At 45.5% G+C, this 12,652-nt stretch overlaps 1 protein-coding gene across 3 annotated transcripts in view; it reads right to left on the bottom strand.

Moving 5' to 3' along the window:
- Positions 1-4,809: 4,809 nt before the first annotated feature.
- SH3TC2 (SH3 domain and tetratricopeptide repeats 2) overlaps positions 4,810-12,652 on the bottom strand; it is a 102,286-nt gene continuing 94,443 nt past the window's right edge. For 2 of the 3 annotated variants that reach the window (XM_072824588.1, XM_072824586.1), the window contains exons 14-17: positions 11,395-11,517; positions 10,062-10,212; positions 8,017-8,228; positions 4,810-5,748 (exon numbers count right to left, since the gene is read on the bottom strand). In XM_072824588.1, the coding sequence (XP_072680689.1) occupies positions 5,557-5,748; positions 8,017-8,228; positions 10,062-10,212; positions 11,395-11,517 (678 nt within the window). In that variant the 3' untranslated portion in view covers positions 4,810-5,556. The remainder of the gene's footprint in view (positions 5,749-8,016; positions 8,229-10,061; positions 10,213-11,394; positions 11,518-12,652) is intronic. The other variant, XM_072824587.1, reaches the window with a different exon arrangement.

Genomic DNA, 12,652 nt, shown 5'->3' with positions numbered 1-12,652 from the left:
CAGCTCAGGTCATGATCCTGGAGTCCTGGGATCGAGCCCCACATCGGGCTCCCTGCTCAGTGGGGAATCTGCTTCTCCCTCTGCCCCTCACCCTGCTCCAGCTCTCAGTATCTCACTCTATCTCTCTCTATCTCTCTCTCTCTCAAAGAAATAAATATCTTTTTTTTTTTTAATTGCGTCACTTGTTTTGAATCTTGAATCAAACTTCTTTCTTCCTTGGGTAAAGTCCTACCCCAGAGAGAGATGTGCTTCAGCCATTTCCTTGTCTAAAAAATAAAGAAGGTAAACAAATCTGTGAGATCATCTAACATTTAAACCATGTGCCAGGCAGTGTGCTCAGCACTTTTATGTGTGTCATCTGATCTAACTCGGACAGCACCGGGCTCAGAGATCTGAATGAATTTGCCAAAAGTCGCACAGCTGGTAAGAGCCAGATTCTTCTGACTCAGTGTGCCAGGCTTCCTGGGATTTCTCCTTCCTCTCCTCCCCTTGTCTACACACCTCAATGGGAGCAGTTATCAAAAAGGAAGGAGGTCACAATGGCCAACCAAGGTCATGAAAATAAGGAAAGACTGAGAAACTTTCCAAGACCAGAGACAACTAGGGGAACATGAGAGAGAAATGCAGCATGGTACCCTGGGTTTCTGGATCACAGAAAGGACTTCAGTGGGGAAACCGAAGAAATCCAAGTAAAGGTTGGAGGCTAGTGTCATCATAGCAAGGTCCTAGTGGCTTCCCAGCTGCCTTCCCAGGGCCCTGTCATCCATTCTCATTCCAGAATCATCTTTGTAGCAGACAAATTTGATCATGTCTCTTCCTCCTGCTTAGAACCTTTCCATGGCTCCTTCTCACCCTCAGCTTCCTCTCTAGCATCTTCTCTCACTTTTCCTTCTCTACTTCCCTGACTCTGCTCCAGCTTTACTAAATTCACTGCTGTTTTCAGAAAATACAAGGTCCCCTCTACCTTCTGGAATTTGCTTGACAAAGGCCCTGTCAACGCCATACCCCCCAGCAACTGGAATTAAATAGATCTCTCTCTCTGACTCAGTTTAGACGTCATTTCTTCCAGGAAGTCTTCCCTGATGCCCAGGGTCCCATGCTGGATTAAGTGCCTTCCCCTGAGTTCCCATAACACTCTGTAATAACTCCCATCACAGAGCTTCCCACCCTGGATCATATACATATTTTCCCCTTCAATCTTACAAAACTGAGTCCCCATTTCCCTGAATGGGGAAGAATATGCCAGGCATGACATTGAATAGCACTGGCTGTCATTGTGAGGATTTCAGTCCTTGATGTTGCTTTCTCCATTTCTTTGATTACTCAAAGAGAACCATGTCAGTCTGTCTGCAACACTCCCTGCCACTTGTTCATCTTTTTATTGTCAAATAATGCCAGATCAAGCCAAGGCCAGTCACTGACTGTGGACAACAGGACCTAGCTTGAGTGTCGTGCATTGTTTGTTTTCACTATTTGTTTTGATTTATGAAGTTCTATTTAAGGAAGCAAAACATGTGTTTTCCTTCAACATAGATCAGCCATTCTTTATAAAATTAATTTATATGAGTAAAGAAAAAGTTTATACAAGTTAGAAAAAGTTTGATAAATGGTTGTTCAGATGGCATATACAGTGGAAAATGCATAAGTGCAAACACACATGCACACACATACATCCCTGCATGAAGGTCACCCTGAGTAAGAGAAGCACTGTCATTAGTGTCACTAAGTCCTTGGGTCATGAGATCCAGTCACTGCAGTCTTTGCCATTAGTAACTGTAACTGGGAAAAATTACTTTTCTGTTTCTCAGTTTATTCCTGTAAAAAGAAGAGAATAGGATGGGGTTATACAAATATATGATTCCATCTCCCAGATACAAATCTCTTTTCCTGCTCATATGGTATGGAAACAACATTGCTGAGAAGGAACCTAGAGGTGATTATCCTTTTTATATCACAGCTCAAAGATCTAACAGGTATAGAGGCTCAATGACTTGCCCAGGGTCACAGTGCAATTTAATGTCAAATTCAGGACCAAAAAATACGTCTCCCCTAACCTAATGATGCTTCTCACCCTAATTCTGACACTTTCCACTCCTATATACTCCCTTCCCCAGGTAAACTTCTGTCAAAAGAGTTATGTGTTACTTACAAAGCACAAGCAAGCACGCACACGCACGCACACAGGAAGAGATGTAATACGCAGACGTCTTAAAATAACCAAGAAGCAAGCAAGAAAAGGATCAAAGCAATATTGGATTTCAGAGTGTTAACACCTTTGGGTAGGAAACAAATGCACCTGAAAGCTAAGAAAACACATTATGGGGTTTGCCACAATGTTGTAATTCCCTTCTTGTTCTTTATTCAGGTTAGGTACAAGCAGCCAGGAGCCAGACGGGTCTCACAAGTTTTAGGGAAAGATTAGGATAAAGAGGGTAACTGATTCATTCACCTTTGGCTACTATAAGTGCACAATAGAACCTGCTTAAATACAGACTAGATCCAATCATGACCCCATGCTCTGTGGATAGTTGCAGGGGAGGGGGGAGCGGGACAGAGGGAAGCATCAATATGATTCCAAGGGGAATAGCTAACCATATTTTTTAAGTGGGATTCTTAAACACTTTCAAAGACTATTTTAGCAGAGCAATTTCATATATGTTGTAGTCATTGCACTGATACAGTGCAATGTTTTTCTCCTTTAAAAAAATAATCTTACCCTCATCTTTGGAAATATGTTGAACATTTTTATAACTTATCTGGATATAGGCAAATTTACCAGGTTTACAGATGAACCAAAGTGCATAGAATCAGAAAATTCTAGCCAAAATTCCAATGAAATATAAAATATGTAGATATATTTTAAAAATAAAATAAAATATGTAGTTATAATGCCCTTCTCTTAAAAATAAATAAATATAGGATACACACACACACACGCACACATACACATTTATTTTACATATATAGATCTGTTGCAATTAAGATCTAGAGAAACAGAAGCTCACATGGGAGATTTCAACTGATCATAAGCTGAATGTGAGCCAGAGGTAAGATGTGATTGCTGGAGAGAAGGAACATCTTAAGGCAATGTTAAAATACAAACTAAATTACATTAAGTACAGTAACATCTTCTGTATTCTCCATAAGCCAGTCCCAAAGCCAGGAGTATTATGGGAAGCACACTTTCAGGGGAGCTGAAATTGGCATCTGGCCAGAGGAGAGCAATAGGTCAGTGGGAAAAAGGAGAGGGGCTGTAACCTGAGACAAATGGGGAATGGTTCATGGCATGGGCTCCAGGGCCAAGCAAGCTCCCTTCAAAATAAGATGCATGACTGTTCTGGAACGCATGTGCCCCTGTCTGTCTCCCAGGAATGTTGTTGAAAGGACTCTGCCTGGGAGGTTAGACCCATCCACAACATCCCTCCCTGCTCAGGGATTTCATGGTTTGTGGTGGGAACAAAATCACATCTATTTTGCATGGTAGTGGATTAGATCACTTCATTTCCTCCTCTGAGAAGAATATTCTAGAACAGAGAGCTTTTTGACCACCAACCAAGCTCCTAAAAGAAAATAAGATGTACTGATGTGTAGACAACCTTGATGACTAGAAGATGCCACGTTGACTCAACTCACCACCCCAATCCCAACCCACCACACCACCAACCACCTCGTTGGCCCAAGAAGTAGAATTAAGGGTAGAGGGTCTGACACAATATCTAAGCTGCTGGGCATCAGGTGGAGAGCCTTACAACTAGATCTTCTTGTATGGTCTCACATTTCAGAATAAGGGTGAATCCCCTGCATCAGGATCACTTGAGTTGCTCATTTAAAAACGCATATACCTGTGGTATCTCTCAGACGTACTGAATCAGAATTACTGGAGTAGGAACCAGAAAGTTCATTTTCACCAAGTTCCCCAGGTGATTCTTTTGCATATTATCTGAGAACTGTGCCTCCATAGCAGTGTTCCTAATGCTTTCCTGTGCATTAGAATCATTCAGAGAGCAAGAGCTCTCTGACTCCAGAGGACTCCAGAGATATGATTCAGAGGCCTTAAGTGGGCCCCAGAATTTGCATTTCAAATCATCTCACAGGTGAGGCTGATGCAGCTGGTCCAGTCCGTGGACCATACTTGGAGTTCACTGCCTTAGGGACTTCCTGATGCCATCATCAAGGAACTCATACGGTGATAGGCAGCTTCTGAAGGGCCCCCAATGGTTCACTGTCTCCTGGTATTCACACCCTGGGTATATCCCTCCCTTTTTTTGTGTGGACTGGAGCTAGCGAAACACTTATAATTATTAGAACAGGCAAAAAAACTAATTGGATGTCACTTCTGAGATGAGGTTACGATAAGACTCTGTCCTTTCACTTGGCTCTCTCACTCACTTGCTCTCTGACGAAGCCGGCTGCCATGTTGCAAGCTGCCCTGTGGAGACGCCCACATGATGATGGGGGCCTGGGGGCAGCCTCTTGCAACAGCAAACAAGGAACTGACCCTTGCCAACAGCCGTGGGAGTGAGTTTGGAAGTGGAGCCTTCCCCTAAGCTTGAGAAGACAGCAGCTGACGCCTTGATTGTAGCCTTGTGAGCCACCCCGAGCCAGAGGACCAGCCAAACCACACTTGAGTTCCTGTCTTCCTGCACAGACTGTGGGGTGATGGGTGTTTCAAGGCACCCCACGTGTTATGCAGTAACAGATAACTGATAGAGATGCTTTGTCGAGGAGCTTCCCTGAAATCTCTTGGTATTTAACCCATCCCTCAAGCCTCCCATCTCATCTCTCCCTATTAGAAAGGAGACATGTGCATAAATGTAGATGAGCAGTATTTAATCATATACACTATTTACATATAATTTATGTCATAGTTTTCTTAGTGTTCAGTGTTTCAGCCTTGGCCCTCGGGGAGCCTCCTGGAGTTTCCGAGAGGTTAAGGCAGGAGCAGAGCCTCAGGCAGGATGGAGATGAATCGGCATCAGACCCCAGGCCCTGTGCCATTCTGAGGCCATCTTTTGAGCTAAGAGCATGGTGAATTCCCACCTACCGATCCCCAAGAGCAGGAGGAGTGGCACCTCCTTTGGCTGAGGAAAGGGAAGACAGAAACTACCAGTTCCTCTGCCGGCAAGGGGAGGGGGCTTTCCCTGAGAAAAGTCAGCGAGGGGAGCAAAGGCCTAAGGGCTTGCCTTCTCTCCAGGGCAGTGCCGGGTTTCCTCACTGTGGGCAGGAGAGAAGCTCCCCCTAAGGGCAAGGTCTCTCAATTTCTTTAGGAGAACTGCACGTTGAGAAAGTGCATTTCAGAGGCTGTACGGGTGCATGGGCCACAGTCTACTGGGAAGGCTCTAGTCACAGAGCCAGGACTTCCAATCCCTGCCCTGTCATCCCTCCTTGTGGGGCCGACCTGGAATGAGCCCCTCTCCCTCTGGGTTGTGCTCATCCCGTTGTAAGACCAGGACCTGGGCCAGGGGATGACATGGACCCTCCTGTGTAGGAGCCCAGGGCAGGGAGGCAGCTCTGGTCACCAGCCAAGGCCACTGGTCAGATGTGGCACAGCTCCCCTCAGAGGGCCAGCCCCCCACCACTCAGCCACCGCGCCCTCTCCGAGGAGCGCCCGAAGGGGCTGCTGTGCCACAGGGAGCTCCGACAGATGTTGTCCAGCCTGCTCCTAATGGTGTCCTGCAGCTCCTTGTCATCCAGCAGGACCGCTGCCGCCAGGGCCAGCCAGAAGTACTCGGTGGCATCGTGGGCATCCTAACCCCATTGCAGGGGGGCAGAGAAGAGACAGCAATAAGCAAATATTTCCAGGAGAAGCCAAGAGGCAGTGCCAGAACTCAGAATTCAAGCTTTTGTCTGTCCCATGCACTTTCCCATCCCCTTCTCCTAGTTTCTCCTTTTTTTTAAGGATTTATTTATTTATTCGAGACAGAGAGAGAGAGAGAGAGAGAGAGACAGGTAGAGGCAGAAGGAGAAGCAGACTCCATGCAGGGAGCCTGACATGGGACTTGATCCCTGGTCTCCAGGATCACCCCCTGGGCTAAAGGCGGTGCTAAGCCACTAAGCCACCCAGGGATCCCCCACTTCTCCTAGTTTCTGGGGGTGCTCCTTCCCCGCCCTGCTGTGGACCAGCTGCTCTCTCCACTGGCCCTACACCTCAGGCACAGGGGTGGCACCTCACCCAGGAGCAGCCAATCATGAGGCACCATCGTCCCAGGCCTGGTGCCTCAGGGATTCCTAAATGACTCCAGCTGACTGGGCTCAGTCACTCCCTGGGACCTCTCAGGGTGATCTAACAGAGTAAATGTTCCCTCACCCTTTCAGCTGTGGGCTTGAGCCTGCCAATAGCTGAACACACAGGACATTAAGAGACAGAGAGAGATAGAAACATACAGAGCAAAAAGAAACAGGAAAAGGCAAGGAAATGTGTACATTTGAGTACCAGCATCCAGAACTACCTAAAACTCCTAAATTTATACTTGAACTTCCCAGTCACTTGAGCCAATAAATCACCTTTTTTGCTAAAGCTAATTTGAGTTGAAGTCTTCCGCCTTGCAATCCCTAGATTCCCTTGGTTGGGTGGATCTGATCACAAGCACTTTGTCCCTAAACCACTTCTGGGGAGCTATGGGACAGAGGCAAGATGGCCAAGGAGTCCTTCACTACTCCGTCATCCTTCCCCACATGGTGGGAATGAGGAACAGATGCTTCTTTGGGTGAGATTCAAAAAGGGATGTCTGGTTCCCATTAACCCTCGTAAGTCAATAATTAATTCAGGCCAGAAACCACGTCTGTCAAATAAGAAAAGGACAGCAGAGTTGCCCTGAGGTTCCCCTGGGGGCCAAACACAGGCGTGACTCAGAAGAATATTAAGAGATTTAGGGCTGCGCTGGTGCAGACAGGGACCTCTGGTAAAGGGAAGCCAGTGCCAGGGACAAAATTCGAGGGCCAGAATTGTAACAGAGACTTTCGGACCACCAACACAGCTCTAGAAGTGGTTGGGAAAATAAGAGCTCTGGGTTCAATTCCCGCCAAGCAAACAGGAGAGTCAGGGCTATGGCCTCATTAGGACACAGGCATGCCTGCATTTGTAGATACCACCCTCACTATCTCAAACATGTTAGCATGTACCCAGGTTTCTCCTAGAGTTTTATACCACTTTATAAGAAGTATGTTGTGGGGCAGCTGGGTGGCTCAGCGGTTTAGCGCCGCCTTCAGTCCAGGGCCTGATCCTGGAGTCCCGGGATCCAGTCCCACGTCAGGCTCCCTGCATGAATCCTGCTTCTCTCTAGGCCTGTGTCTCTGCCTCTCTGTGTGTGTGTGTGTGTGTGTGTGTTTCTCATGAATAAATAAATAAAATCTTTAAAAAAAAAAAAAAAGAAGTATGTTGTGACTGACTAGTTAATCTAAAATATTTGGAAAAATAAAATAAAATATTTGGAAGATGCACAGTTAAGTATTAATTTTGATTTTAATGTTGGAGTTTACAGTTCTTTTGTTTTGCATCTTGTATATTTCTCTCTTTTAAAGATTTTATTTATTCATGAGAGACACAGAATGAGAGAGAGGCAGAGACACAGGCAGAGAGAGAAGTAGGCTCAATGCAGGGAGCCTGATGCGGGCCTTGATCCCAGGACCCCAGGATTACACCCTGAGCCAAAGGCAGATGTTCAACCATTGAGCCACCCATGCGTCCCTCATCTCATATATTTCTATAGGCCCCTGAGGAACTCATAAGCACTGGGCAATGTCCCCATAGGACCTGACAGATAAAGTGGCTATGGAAACACAGCAGGGCAAGGAGAAAGAAGAGCTATGATCCTTCTCCTCAGTAGACAGGAGCATCTTTGAGGTCTCCCATGGGGCTACGTGAAAAGAGCCATCGTGTCCCTGGAGGAGTCACTCCCCACCCTATGAGATGTGACTCCTCATTTTGGCCCACTCAACTTCACCTTAAAGGATGAGGGTCAGGGGAGGATAGGGTTGGAATGCAGCCTGGCACAACTTCGTAAGCCTGGCTCTTACCTTCAACTGGTAGAAGGTGAGTCGGCCCAGGCGATAATATACCTTGGCGTAGTATAGGGCCTCCTTGGGACTCTGTAGCCACGGTGGACAGAGGGACAGAGTCTTCAGGTAGCAGTCCTCAGCCATCTCATACATGCGCAGGGAATAGTACACTGTAGCCAGACGGTGAAAGGCCACCAGCTCCTGCTTCTGATCTCCTAGGAATTGGAAGACTGAGGGAGAGATCTTGTAGCCAACGCTTCATTGCACCCTACCAGTCACCCATTCTGCACTGTTTTTTGAAGGTCTTCTAGGGATCAGGAACTGTGCTTGGGATATACAGAACAAAGCAGAGGAGGTCTCTGCCCTTGGGTGAGGTTTATCATCTCATAGGACACAGATGTTCCTTAAATAATCTCACACACAAAGGCAAAATTACACCTGTGGTAAGTGACGCAAAAGAAAACACCAGGGTCTGGGAGTGACTGCTTAGAGCATGTGTGCTGGTCAAGATTTTATAGGATGATTTCCTGAAAAAAGAAAAAAAAAAAAAAAAAGCTTTCTCTTTATTATAGATGTCTCTATAACTCAAGATTCTGGGAAATAATTATTTCCATATCCCTGTAATGAGACATGGTGACAAGACTAGTTTGATGGGGAACTAAAGATTCTTTGTAATGAATAACTCTTTAGTACAAACGTCTTCTCCACATGAAAGTCTCCCTCTTCCCTGGGACTGCCACCAGTAGCAGTTACCCTCTGGCTCCTTCACAAGCTCAAGGTCTCAGATGACTACAAAGACCCCCACCCCTCACTTTTAACCCATGCTTTAGAACCTTGGTTTCTAATGGGTCTATGATTTGTTGTTTTGGTTTTTGGTGGGTCTGTTGTTTTAATAACCAACTCCTTTAACACAAAGTGGCCCTTTAAAGAGAACAAAGGCTTCCCATTGTGTTTTTGGAATATTTGCAAGGTGGCTGTTTGATGCAGTCTAAAAAACATCACTTTTAAGCTTCAAAGAGACAAAAGCCAGAAATGAAAGAAAAAAATCCACGGGAGAGAAAACTCTCTGATATGGAAAAATCCAGTCTCAGGGAAGTGCATAAAAGAGTGGATATGGCCTCCTTTCAGCTTCTGTCCAGGGAAGGATAAAGAGTGCTCAGAAAGGGAGCTGCCTGGGGCTCCCATGGCCTTTCCTGAGATAGCAGACTGTCACTCAGATAAGATTTTCTGCAGTAAAGAAAAAGGTAGGAAAAAGAGAGAGAGAAATCTGAAGTGCAATTAGACACAATAAAGTCCAGTGCCATCCACATCTCTGGCCCTTGAGAATGCCCAGAAGCCCCTTCTGGAATCATCTCAGAAGACTCCATTTGCCCCTACATTGAATCAAGCCTTCTCTAATCAAACCTGCTTTTCCTTAAGACCAGCATTCAAGGGGAGGGTGATTTTTTTTTTAATCTTTTTTTTTTTTTTTTAATTCTGCCTTTTTCCTGTTTTAATGGTGCACATTGTTTCACACTAGCTTCTTTGGAAATTGCAAGCTTTTTCAGCTACACAGTGACTTCAGTTCATGAGAATCTGATCTTCATTTACTTTGCAATTCTGCATGGAAAATGTGCTTTGGACTAACAATCAACCGATTAAAAATTTAGGGCAGAGACCTTGGGTAACAGGGGCACTGGCTGTGCATAGGATAAAGTACTATCTACCCCACAGTGGGGAATAATAGCAACGGTGGTATGATAATCAGTGTGGCACAGGTCGCACTCAGCAAGGACTTATGTACCCAGAACTGTGCTGTGGGTTTAACGTGGATCATCACTGGTCTTCATAACCACCACATGAGGTGGGTGCTATTTTTAATCCTGATTTGCCAATGACACACTTGTGGCTTATAGACATTAAGCAGCTTGTTTACAGTTAAGATGCCTCGAACAATTGGACTCAAGATTTGAACCCACACAGTCCAATTCCAGAGCCTCTGCTGTTACTGCTTTGCTGTCCCCCACGGTTGGATAAGTGGTTGGCCCTCCCATTCAATACGGCAGACCACCAGGACCACCTACCTATGACTGTGCTGAGTCTGGCCGCCAGGGTGGCAAACTCCAAAGCCTTCTCATAGCCTTCCAGACTGATCTGCAGCTCCGTCAGCTTGTTGAAAACCCGCAGCTCTGTTCTCATGGCTTTCATCCTTCTTGCTAGAGGAACAGCCCCAGCCTGAGAACAGAAGTACATGGACGCTTAGTCCAGCTAAGAATCCTTGGTACAGACCATACTCCAGGGGGGCTTACATTCTGCCAGTAGGGGTTGGGGGAAGTGGCCATGCTTCCATGCATGGCTTGTCACAGCTCATTCTCCTGGTCCTTGTTCAGGTTGCTCTGCCCAGATTTTAGAGGTAGGAGAATTAAAGATCACCAGGCCTCCTAAGACTAGAAAAATGGAGATCAGGAAAAAGGAAGATGATGTTTCTCGAAGCCACATGGGAACTTCTTCACCTCCCAGCCACATGCTCCATTAGCACCCACAGCACAATCTGTGGAGTATGCACATGGTATCTGAGAGTGCCCAATAAATAGTCACTTCTATTATTTTTATTATGATAGAATTTTAAGCAGGTCACTTTATCTCTCTAGACTTAATTTTCTCATCTATAAAGTGCATATGACAATGAGTAGCTCAATAGGCAGGAACGTGCTCAGTGCCTGGCACATACTGGGTATTTGATAAATGTTTGATGACTAAACAAAGAGCTGAACAAACAAATGAATGAATAAATAAAATTCTAAGGTCAAACAAGATGATGAGCTTTCCAACCTTCAGTCAGTGATGATCAATTATAGTTTTGACATACTTGCTTAAAATCTGCACAATTATTTAACTGCCATTATTTTTTAAATCAACTCTCTCTTATTATTTTGCCTCATCTTTGCAATAACATCTGTGAAATCACGGTTTTGATGAGCTGGGTGTTACACATTTTTAATTTTTTAAATATATTTTAATGCACACTTAATAAAAACAAAGTAAAACAAAAACAAGTAAAACGAAAGTGTTCATACGTGGACCCAACATCTCCCACCATGCCACAGGTGGTAGACGGAACATTCTGGTAAACACAGAAGTGTGCAAGAAGCTGTAAAATACCATGCACCCAAGAGATGTAGTTATTTTGATGTGTTTTCTCAGAAAGGATCATTTATCAAGCCTAGGAATGACAGGTGACCAACCCCTTCTTTGAGAATCTGTTGGCTGAAAAAAAGGGAGAACACGTGGGTACTGGATGAGGAAGAAAAGAAAAAGGAATACCAGTGAGAGAAGGGAAAGGGACCCCAGGCCATGTGTCCCTGCCCACACTTGTGCCCAGGCCCGGCTTCACGCACTGTGCAGCCCAGAACTTACTCGGTAATACTCCACCGCACGGTGCCTGTGGCGGGTCCCATTGAAGAACACGTCACCTGCTTCTTCATAGAGTTTGAGAGCCAGAGAGGGCTCCTCAGACTTCAGGGCTTTCTGGATGGCTGCCTGGATGGGACAGAGACAGGTGTCAAAGGTAGAGAGGACTTCCAAATGTCCACACGAGCTGTAGAAGCGAGATCCTGACCACCTGGTTTAAGCCTCTGCTCACATCCTCCGAACACTGAATTGTCCTCCATGCTCATAGGGCCCACAAGAAGCCTTTGTAATTCCTTGGTCTGGCACTTCCCCATCGTGGTATGAGAGATTACTTTGGTACCCTAGAGATGACTTTTAGAGACCAAACAAACATTTAATGTTTGAAAGTTAAGTATTGGGCAGCCCCGGTGGCTTAGCAGTTTAGTGCCACCTTCAGCCCACGGCCTGATCCTGGAGATCCGGGATCGAGTCCCAGATCAGGCTCCCATGCAGGGAGCCTGCTTCTCCCTCTGCCTGTGTCTCTGCCTCTCTCTCTCTGTCTCTCTCTCTCTCTCTCTTTCTGTGTGCGTGTGTGTGTATCTTGTGAATAAATAAGTAAAATCTTTTTTTAAAAAGTATTTATTTTCATGTGTTTTAAAGAAAAAGATTGGTAATGCATCCACACCTGTGATTTCAGATAGTGTTATTTAGTGTAGAAAGCTAAGTTGATTTAAAGTTGAGCCAAAGGAAACAATGGTACAGAAAATACATGAAGGTGATAAAACCATGAACTTCATCCATACATGGCTGCAGTCTGGAAAACAGTGATCTCATCTAACACCTACAATTTGCAGATGGAGAAACGCAGGGTGTGTTTGATGAGCAGATCTGCCCTTTGGGACAATTAGTTGGACAGCCACATGGGGGATGGATGAGAGCTGAGGAAGGGACAGACTTCGAGGTTACACACAAATCCAGAACCTCAATGCCCTGAACCAAAACATTAGCAGATCTAGGACAAGAGGGTGTGGATGCAGGATGCACCTTGAAGCTAGTCTCCGGGCTTCTCTCTCAGCACCCCATCTCAATTTTAACTCACCAATTAATTCCTTGTGTCATCTTATGTCCACTGTCTTTCTCCCCAGCTAACTGGATGCTGTGAGAGCAAATGTGACTCCCTTTTCCCTGCCACAGCCCCGGGGTCAAGAACAGTGCTTGGCAGAGTAGATGCTCAAAGAATACTGGTAGTGTGAGTGAGTGAGTGAGTGAGTGAGTGAGTGAGTGA

This window comes from Canis lupus, chromosome 4 (assembly GCF_048164855.1).
Source record: "Canis lupus baileyi chromosome 4, mCanLup2.hap1, whole genome shotgun sequence".
NCBI classification, from domain to species: Eukaryota; Metazoa; Chordata; class Mammalia; order Carnivora; family Canidae; genus Canis; species Canis lupus.
This window is presented reverse-complemented; position numbering and strand designations above follow the sequence as displayed.